At 44.4% G+C, this 10,582-nt stretch overlaps 1 protein-coding gene across 1 annotated transcript in view; it reads left to right on the forward strand.

Annotated features, from left to right (window-relative positions):
* Positions 1-10,582, forward strand: part of LOC143841307 (neuronal acetylcholine receptor subunit alpha-7-like) — a 114,236-nt gene that overhangs the window by 67,960 nt on the left and 35,694 nt on the right. The window contains exon 6 of the mRNA XM_077345449.1: positions 3,457-3,624. Within this exon, the coding sequence (XP_077201564.1) occupies positions 3,457-3,624 (168 nt within the window). The remainder of the gene's footprint in view (positions 1-3,456; positions 3,625-10,582) is intronic.

Raw genomic sequence — 10,582 nt, forward strand, 5'->3', positions numbered from 1 at the left:
CTGCTGTGTATTTTTAAAATCCCCCCATCATCTTGGGTCAAATCTGTTTTGTTAGATGTAAAAGCTGGGCGAGTGTACACATTGATAACAGTGATTCCTTTTTGAGACCTCCAGTTTTGGAAAGAAAGAAGAAAGCATTGTCTCCTCAGAGAGATTTGTCTCTCTCCCTCTGATGCTGTTTTCCACCAGCGGGTGAAGACTTTTTACACTTGGCATTCCTTCAGTTATCCCCCCCCCCATTTAATTTTTTGTGTTTATGTGGTTAAAATTTTTTTAATGATGTTATCGTGGTGATTTTATTGTGTATCTTTTAATTTGTTAGGCATCTTGTTGGCTGAATATACATTTTGTAAATAGGATTCCGCCTAGTGCTTACTCTGTCCAAATAACCTGTTTTATAGAAGAAGAGTCGGTTTTTATACCCCACTTTTTACTATCCAAAGGAGTCTCAAAACAGCTTACAATAACCTTCCCATCATCTCCCCACAACAGACACCCTTTGAGGGAGGTGATGCTGAGAGAGCCCTGAGATTACTGAAGAAAAGTTGGTTCTTATATGCCGCTTTTCTCTACCCGAAGGAGTCTCAAAGCGGCTTACAGTCACCTTCCCTTCCCTCTCCCCACAACAGACACCCTGTGAGGTGGGTGAGGCTGAGAGAACTCTGACAGGACAGCTCTGTGAGAACAGCTCTAACAAGACCATGATTAGCCCAAGGTCACCCAGCTGGCTGCATGTAGAGGAGTGGAGAATCAAACCTGGCTCTCCAGATTAGAGGCTGCTGCTCTTAGCCCCTGCACCAAAAGACAAGCAATTTATCTTTTATAGAAAAAGACACATTTGCAATGTACCAAAAGCAGAGCAAAGAGAAGAGGCAAGCCACACCTTCATATATAGTTATTGAGAGATGCCCTTGGTGGTTAGGCAAATTTTCCCCATCCTCCTGGATAAAGAATTCATGATTAGATTTTTAAAATATCTCCCAAATTACATGTTAATAAACAGCCAGCCAAATACCCCACTCAAATCCTTGGCCAGTGTGTGCAGGCAGTGGTATAATGGCTCCAGCAAAGATGCCTGAAGCTTAACTCCCTGAAGACAGAGGCCCTGAGGCTGGGTAGGACAGGGCCAGAAAAGGAAACATACCTTCCCGGTCTAGATGGGGGGCAGTTGGTAGAGGGTGCTCCCTTACAGTGGAGGTACAGGTCACAAAGGTAGCTTGACAGGCACTTTTCCACCTACGCCAATCAAATCTGACCCCAAAATACTTAGCCACAGTGATCAATGTGACAGTCACCTCCAGGTTAGACCACTGTAACTTGCTCTACGTGGGCCTTAACTTTGATCTAGAAATTACAGCTGGTCCACAATATGGCTTCCCAGGGTCTTGCTCGGACCCCATGGAGAGCCCACATTCAACTAGTCCTCCAGCAGCTGCACTGGTTGCCAGTAGAGTTCTGGATCAGGTTTAAGGTGCTGGTTTTGACCTTTAAGACTTTACGCTGTCTGGGACCTGTGCACCTGAGGGACTGCATCTCTGAGTATGTCCCACAGAGCTCTTTGCTCAGTGAATGCCACCCTGCTAGTGGTCCCCGGCCCCAAAGAAGTGCAGCTAGCCTTGATTAGCCTGGTGGAATGAGCTGCCAGCAGAGAAGTAGCTCTTTTGGAGCTGTCCAAGTTCTGAAAGGTCTGCCAAATGGTGCTCTTCCACCAGGCGTGTGGTTGAGGCCAATGCCAGCACTTGATGACATCCATAAGTGGACTCTCCCCTGCCTGTACCTTATTCCCTCCATCTGAACTTCCTCCATTCATTTGGACCTACTCGACCCCAGGTTCATGGGGAGTTTTGTGATGGAGCAACTCGTCTCACCTTTTAAGAACTTTTAAGTAACTTGTAACTGGTTTTATATGATTTTAGGGGAAAATGCATATGGTTTTGATTATGCTAGCCAATGACCTGCAGCTTGGTTGAAAAGCCAAGAGCAGGCAGGTGGCAGAGGTTCCCTCGCCATACATTTCTGTTCCCCAGCTTTTGTGGAAGTTGCTTCCTTCCAATGTTGAAAGACTGGACTTGGGGAGACAAAGAACCAGTAGGAGAACCTTCTTCTCACTTCTTGGTCCTTCAGTGTGCTTGCTGCCCTTGGCAGTGGAAGCCAACAGCAGAGAAGAGGAGGAGGAAGCCAGGAGCTGGCATATTCGGAGTAACTCCCCCACTCTGGCCAATCAAAACAACATATAATATTCCAGTGTCATTAAATCCATTCACGTTCAAAACAGTCAGTGGAAGTTGCATCTGTTCTACCACTATGCCAGCAGGCTGCCTTAAGAAATCGCACAGCAAATAGTGCCTTTAGGGTGCCTTGTTGTTTTTTGTCCCTTCTGCTTTCATTTTTTCAAGAGCACAACAAGAAATAATTAGATGACAGGCAATATGTGATAAATATTAATCTTCTTCTGAGTTTAGACTGCCTTCGCATGAAATATTTGTGCCAGAGCAGACAGCCCCTCAAGGAAAACAAATTAAATCAAAGAGAAATATAGGGGGAAATGTAACTTTACACTATAGCAAGAGTCAAGAAACTGAAGTGTATTCAAAAGAATCCTTGGCTATTGCAGGCATTCAGATCTGACATGCAGATCTTTGTCCTAATGTACATGCCAGTTTACGCTCTTCTACATCAGATCTTGTCGGACACTCAAGCCCGAGGGTGGATTAGTATGTTGGATGATGTTCAGGCTGAATTATGGATGAGGGTTGATAATCTGGAGGCACAAGAGGAAGTGCCCCGAGGGGACTCATTTTTGACAAGTTTCCTAGACTGGGAGAAGGCAACAGCTCTGGAAGGCTTTACAGCAGCTGGCAGCCCCAGATTGGCCCTGTAGTGTCACCTGACTTCCCAGACCAGGGGAATTATGGGAGGACATGTGGATGTCACAGCTGGAACTTTTATAACTCTTTCCTCTGACCTTGCCCAATGGGAGATTCAAAGATCTCAGTTTGCCTGGCCAACAAAACATTGTCTAATCACCTCTTTTCACAACAGGCCCTGTAAAATACTTCCTAAGGAAAGTGTGGAGTATGAAACACTGCTATCATAATGCCAGTTTGCCAGAAGGAATGACTGGCGGAACCAGCAATTCTGCTGTTGTTCTGGTTTTGTTTCCTGAAGTTATGACAGGTTAGAGCAACAGTCACGAAAAATAACCACCATTCAATAGAAAGCTCTGGATATTTTTCAGTCATCCTTTTCATCAGATGTCTCTCTAAACAGCGTAACTGAAACTCAAAAATTAAAGGCCTCATTTGTTAGTAGAGCAATTTGGGATGCATTTCACAGCTGTCTGCTCCCTTGAACTTCTCAGATCAGGTGGACGGGAATGCAATTTCATCCTACTGAACTCTTGCACTTATGATCTTATTGCCTTGAAAAAAAACATAAACATATTTCTGTTTGTAGGCATCCTGAAGAGCACATGCTACATTGATGTTCGCTGGTTTCCTTTTGACGTGCAGAAATGCAATTTGAAATTTGGTTCGTGGACACACAATGGGTGGCTTCTTGATCTGCAGATGCTGGAAGCGGATATTTCCAATTACATCTCAAATGGCGAATGGGATTTAGTGGGTAAGTTGGCTTTCTTCAGTTACTGCGTATGAATCACAGAATCATAGAGTTGGAAGGGGCCACACAGGCCATCTAGTCCAACCCCCTGCTCAATGCAGGATCAGCCCTAAGCATCCATGCAATCATAGAATCATAGAATCATAGTTGGAAGGGGCCATACAGGCCATCTAGTCCAACCCCCTGCTCGACACAGGATCAGCACAAAGCATCCTAAAGCATCCAAGAAAAGTGTGCATCTAACCTTTGCACACTTTGACAAGTTTGACATGAACTTGCAAGACTACCCTATCCTACGTTAGTTTTTTCCTGAATTCAAATTTGATACCTACCTCACAATGTGCACATTGATGAGTGGCAGAGTGTAATCACCCACCGGCATTACTAATGATCCTGTTCTGTGTAGCTACTGTTGGGAAGAAAGTTACACCCCAGAGTAGTGGCTTCAAACTGAGACCATGGCAGATCGGTTATTAGTTTCCTGCTCTTTGTATCACCAGAGTCATTCGATGAGCGGTAGGGGAGAGAAACAGGTTGTTCAGGCTGGGGCAGTAACATCACATCTTAGAAGTCTATTGCCCCTGCAAATCAGTTGGAATTAGACAGCCAATCTCATTCCGTGGCCCAGTATAAAGTGCTCAGATCCGCAGCTCTCTCCCTCCTACCAGTTGTGTTTGAGACCTATTCTCTTGTGTTGCCGTCCTTCTGATCATATACCTCCTTTCTTCTGCCTGCCCACCTGTCTACTCCTAACCCTTAGAAACTTCACTGTATGGTCCAATATGATGAATGTTTGCATATAGGACCTAGGAGAGGCAAAACATCAAGCAGTCCTGTATTGTCATGCCGTTTCCCCCCTCCTGCTTTAACGAACAAGAGCTCTGGTGTTCGAGTTCTGCCAGGGAAACAGTGCTGTGGACCCTAATCCAAATTCCCCCAACTGCCCCACAATGGAGACCTTTAATGGAACTTGTCATCTGGCCCTAATTTCCTTCTCTGTATTTGTTCCCCTGACTGCCCCCTGCAGGTCATTTTGGCTCAGCTTGGTTGCTACAAGGTGTTAAATCAGGAGGGCGTGAGGTGGTTTGTCTCCATCTTTGCTGCATTAATGATTCCTCAGCCTTTCATGCTTCTTTTTGAAGGGCTGCTGATGCTGATATTGCCTGAAAAGAAAGCTTCGTTTTCCATTAGGTCATTTTCCTGGGCTGCTAAAATGAATAACATTTGGGTTTGAAATGTCTGGTTCTCATGTAGAGCTTCGAAAAATAGAACAACAGGACAGCTGTCTTGGGGTAGAAGAAGAGTTGGCTTTAATGCCCTACTTTTTCCTACCAGAAGGAGTCTTAAAGCGGCTTACAATCTCCTTCCTTTCCTCTCCCCACAACAGACACCTTGTGAGGTAGGTGGGGCTGAGAGAGCCCTGATATTACTGCTCTGTGAGAACAGCATTAACAGGGCTGTGATGAGCCCAAAGTCGCCCAGTTCGCTGCATGTGGAGGAGCAGGGAATCAGATCCGGCTCGCCAGATTAGAAGCCACCACTCTTATCTGCTACACCAGGGGTAGTCAACCTGTGGTCCTCCAGATGTTCGTGGACTACAATTCCCATGAGCCCCTGCCAGCAAATGCTGGCAGGGGCTCATGGGAATTGTAGTCCATGAACATCTGGAGGACCACAGGTTGACTACCCCTGTACTACACCAAGCAGGCAGACCCTGACACAAAACAATGGCTCTTAGCCTACCACCTCCTGGATCTTTTAGGTTGTTTCCCTAGTCAGAGAAGTCACCAGGGTGGCTTCCCATGTTTAAGTGGCAGAGACAGGGGTGTGAACATAATGTTCCCTCCCTCCCTTCTGCCTGCCTTATTGGCCATAGCCTTAAGCCTAAGTACCTTCCAAATACCTTAAGTCCTTCTAAACCCATCCTAATTATAAAAAGGTTTTTCGGTTTTTATTTTATGCTGAAGTTCTAAAAGATAAGAGGTCAATGACTTAGTAAAATTCAGATCATTATCCTGCAGAAGAAAGGGAGAATGTTCATCATTACTCATATACTCCTCCTTCTCTAACAATGGGGTTACCCATCTCTATCTTCACTAAATGAAAGGCATTCAGTGACTAAGTGAGCAAAGGGACCTGTCTACCCTGTCTACCCTGGGCAACAAAGACTCTCACATTCTGACTCTCACATTCCTGCAAATTGGTTTTTTAATTCAGTCAGTGCTGTGGCATTTAATACATCACCCCAACACATTACAGTATCTGGAACATACTTTTTGTCTATATTATCTTCCAGTTTTATTCAGATGTGTGTGTGTGTGTGTGTGTGCGTGTGTGTGTGTGGATCAACCACTTACAGTGTGGCCACTTTGTCCTCAGTTGGCTCATCTTCATAGTTGTCTTTCACATTTGCAGGTGTCTCCTTGGCCTTAGAGTCATCCTGCTTTCTTGGTACACAGCATCTCAGTTTGGGGTCATAAAACAGGACATCCTTCTATGCCAAGGTCCATCTATCCTGATGCAGCTGTCCTCCTGATCTGCTGTTCTCCTAAAGGCTTCCAAAGGCTTCCACTTCTGAATTCTGTCCTGCCACACTGGCCTAGAGATGTGAGGTCCCCCCAAAACCTGCTCCCTCCAATTTTCCAATGGCAAAACTAGAAAATTTAGAGCAGTATAGAAAAATAACCCCTATGAAATCATCTGTTTTAGAATGCGTCACAAGCTTCTTAAAGCAACATTTTCCAAATTCAAAATGTATAGCTTGAAAATGTTTGAGGACTTTTCCAATTTTTCCTTTTTTTGAGTGAGAAAACTTTGCCTTACAAAGGATTTGACTCTTTCCAGTTGAATAACATGATGTCTGAAGGCTGCCTCAGTTTTTCCAATGGAAAAATTTAGGAAGTTGGAAGGAACTGAAAAATCGTACATTGTCTTGTTCCCCAAATATTGGATAATGCATATTTAATGTCCTTTTGCAGCTGGATTTTCCTGTGCAAAATAGGAAAATCTGCTTCTAGAGTGCATTGAAAGTTCATTATCATGTGTGGAGTGAGCATTCAATAACATTTTCAATATTTTTGTATAAATGTAAATGCTTTTGTTATCAGTTAATATGCCACAATGTGATAAGGATATCAAAGAATTAAGCATTCTCAGTGTAACAAAATATAGCTTATTATCTGAATTTCCTGATAGTCCAAGCTGTTACAACTCAGGGAACATTTCTGTATAAATAATACTCTTGTCTTTGTTTGGTCTATGAGGCTGAGGGAGCGCTTCCCACCTCATGGGGGAGTGGAGCCAGCCCTCCCCAGACCACACTCCCTTATGGCCCCACCCAAAGTGCCACAGAGACAAGTGGGGCATTCTCTGTCCCCTCTGTGTCTCCCTAGGAGGGAGGATCTAGCTCTTCCAAGTCCACATGGGCTTGCAGGTAGACGGGCCCCATTGGCCCCCATGGCGAAAAAGGGAACTTCCATGTTCCCTTCCCATGGGGCAGCAGAGGGCCTGATCCATGCCAGGCCCAGGATGAGACCAAGACAGCGTCAATGTTGTGTGTCTGCGGGGATTAGCCCTGTAGCCACATAGACGCCAATCCAGCCTTTTCCGCCGCTGCAGAATTGGCTTACCTCCATCTGAACAGGCTAAAGGGCTTCTCCTGGTCTTCTTGTTTTGGTCTCTCAAGACCTCCAAGCGATCACAAACCTAGAATGGACTGTTGTTGATTTCAGGCCCTCTCTTCCCAAGGGTTTGCCTGCTTTGATGGTGCCATCTTCCTAAATTTCCTGGAATCCCTGAGGGCCCATAAACCTGTAAAGGTAAGGTATCCCCTGTGCAAGCACCGAGTCATGTCTGACCCTTGGGGTGACGCCCTCTAGCGTTTTCATGGCAGACTCAATAGAGGGTGGTTTGCCAGTGCCTTCCTCAGTCATTACCGTTTACCCCCCAGCAAGCAAGCTGGGTACTCATTTTACCGACCTCGGAAGGATGGAAGGCTGAGTCAACCTTGAGCCGGCTGCTGGGATCAAATTCCCAGCCTCATGGGCAGAGCTTCAGGCTGCATGTCTGCTGCCTTGCCACTCTGTGCCACAAGAGGCTCTTCATAAACCTGTATGGGACTCCTTTTCCTATGGTCCCAATTTGGGGCAGGGTAGGACTTGAGCCTCTGATAGGTGACACTTGAACTGCTTTTACTTGGCGATAATTGAGCATTAATGAGAAATAAGCAGTAGGATGTTGGGCAAGTAAGTTAGCTTTAGCACAGAAGGACTTCAGTTTTTTTGCATCATGAGTTTCCTGATATTTTCAAGTGGCTTGGATTACTGGCTGTTGTATATTTTCTGGGCTGTGTAGTCCACAACAGCCTTCAACAGTTCATTGGCTTAAGTTATTTTACAGACTTCTACACGTTTCTTTCCAATGCATCATCTCTTCCCTCAATTAATTGTCAAAGCCTTGGTAATCATGGCTTCGATGAGGCAGGCTACCTGATCTCATTACATTGCATTACATTGTTCATTTATTTGTTCGTTCATTCGTTTGTTCATTCAGAGAGCTAAGTGGGTTGTCCTGGGCAAGTATTGGATGGGAGACCTCCAAGAAATATGTGATGCACACCCACCTCTGAATGTCTCTTGCTTTGAAAACCTCATGGGGTGGCCTTAAGTCACCAAGGAAGCCATAAGTCAGCTTTTCATGCATCATGCTTTTGTAATGCAATTCAGAGTGCTTCAATAAACCATTTAGTTCATATCAATTAAACTCTGGAGTTATCTGAGCAGGTTTCCATATAGAGGGCAACTGAATTAACATAGGGCAGAACATCAGTTGTTTTTTAAAATCTTCACATCAAACTCTCTTTTTATCCAGACCCCAGCTTCTTTTCAGTCTTTGTTGCTTTAAGTCCGGGAAGGAGATGCTTTATACACAGCATCCCATGGTTTGTCCACTTAACAGGGCCTACTGACAAATTTTAGCCCAAGTTGTGTGAACTTGCTTTTAGCGCTTGGTTGGAGAATCCACATGCTCAGTGACAATGAACAACAGTTTTCAAGAAATGTGGCGTCAAACCTGCCAAAACAGAAGTAACATTTGGACCATTTCCACATGAGGAATCCGCCCTTGGACAGCCTTTGAATGTCGGGGGCTTTTAGAGCCCCCTCCACATGATGCTGCCTGCATTCCTAGGCTTTCCAGTACCTGAGTCAAGTTTTGGCCATTTTTAAACCATGATTAGGGGAATTGCCAAAACACAGCCCCTTTTCTCTTTTCTGGAGGTAGGGAATGAGCTGGGAAAGAGGGTGGGTGATCAACCATCCTTCTCCCGTACAGGGGTCTGAGTGTTTTGTTTTTAAGTCACCCATTTACACAAAATGGCTTTTTGGGCATCAGTTACCATGTCCAGCCTTCCCACAACTTGGGCAGGCAAAAACAGCTCCATTTGCATTTTCTGGAGGTGGAAAATGAGCTGGGAAAGGGGGGGTGATCAAGCATCCTTCTCCTGATCATACGGGGGACTGAGCAGTTTGTTTTTAAGCCAACCATTTGCACAAAATGATTTTTTTGCTCCAGGGACCATGTTCCATGTCTCAGAAATCTACCCAGACAGAAATAAATTCCAAAAGAACATGAATCCCCCTGAAAGGAGGGGGATGCTATAACATTCTGGCATTTCTACATAGCAATGCAGCAATATTGATTTTTTATTAAAAATGCATCTGTGTTGTGGTATTACCACATAGCAATGCAGAACTGCCTTTAAAAAATTAATTTCAGGGCTCGTGGGGAGGGAAAGAAAGTTTCAGTTCATGAGTGAACTGCTGTGCTTGCTGTGATTGACAAGCCAAGGAGAGGAGGAAGAAGTTCATTTTGCTTCCCCTTGCAGCCTCATTAGGAGGCAAAAAGCCACAACGAGGCAGAAGGAAAACACAGGAGGGGTCTCCCGTGAGGAGGGCTGCAAACATGAGGTTGACCATCCACGTTTGCAAGCAGGAAGCCACTCACGTTTTACCTCTCCATGCAGAAATGGTCTTGTTTTTCCTAAAAGCAAACCAGTATGAATGATTTCAGGTAACACCTGCTATAGAATTGCAACCCTTCATGCAGTACCGCTGAACATTATAATAACTATTGATTGTTTCTTGCATTTGATGGAGAGCTTTGATAGTGCTTGACGAATGCTCTTGAAGATCAAACAGCCCCATGTTACAGAGATCTAATGAAATTTATGAGAGGAGTGGATGGCATATTCTTGAGACAATCCTTTAGGAATGCTCCCCCCCCCCAAAGTGTTCCTTGACAGATATTTTCAGACTAGATAATAGATTTTCCTGTATGTATATACAACAAAATGCCCCAAGAGTCCCCTTAAGCCTCATGAGATAGATAAAGTATCCACGAGTAGGTTTCGCTTTCTTCTTATTTCTCGAGGTGCTAGATATTATTGCGTATTCAGGAATTATTGAGAATATAAACAAGGCAGGGAGGAGTTAATTAAGAGAAGGCAGCATAAAACCTTTATTGGCGTCATACACAAGAAATCAATTCACAGTAATACAAACATCAGATAAAATTCCAATTGTAACCTTAACAACCCCTCTGACAAGTAAACTGAATGTAGGAAACTAGCTATGTTCTCAACTCTCTCAGAGGCACCATATCCATGAGAAGACCTTGGAGTTTAATTAAAGAGAAGTTCAAGGACAAACCCCTCAAAGTCCTCCAAATCACTAGAATGCTCAGCACCCTATAATAAGAATGAAGCAGGAGAAATAAATGAAAATGTTCAAAATGGCCTTTAGGCAAACCACGATTTTCTGAGCCTCCATCAGCATTTCCTCCCGTACAATGTAGGGAACATAGCCGAGTCCCGAGGAATTGATGGAAACTGATGAACGTCAGGGATGGATGAATATGCCATTTCCCATTTATTTTTGTTTCTGTACAGGAACAATTTCATTGT

The sequence above is a fragment of the Paroedura picta genome, chromosome 7, assembly GCF_049243985.1.
Source record: "Paroedura picta isolate Pp20150507F chromosome 7, Ppicta_v3.0, whole genome shotgun sequence".
NCBI lineage: Eukaryota > Metazoa > Chordata > Lepidosauria > Squamata > Gekkonidae > Paroedura > Paroedura picta.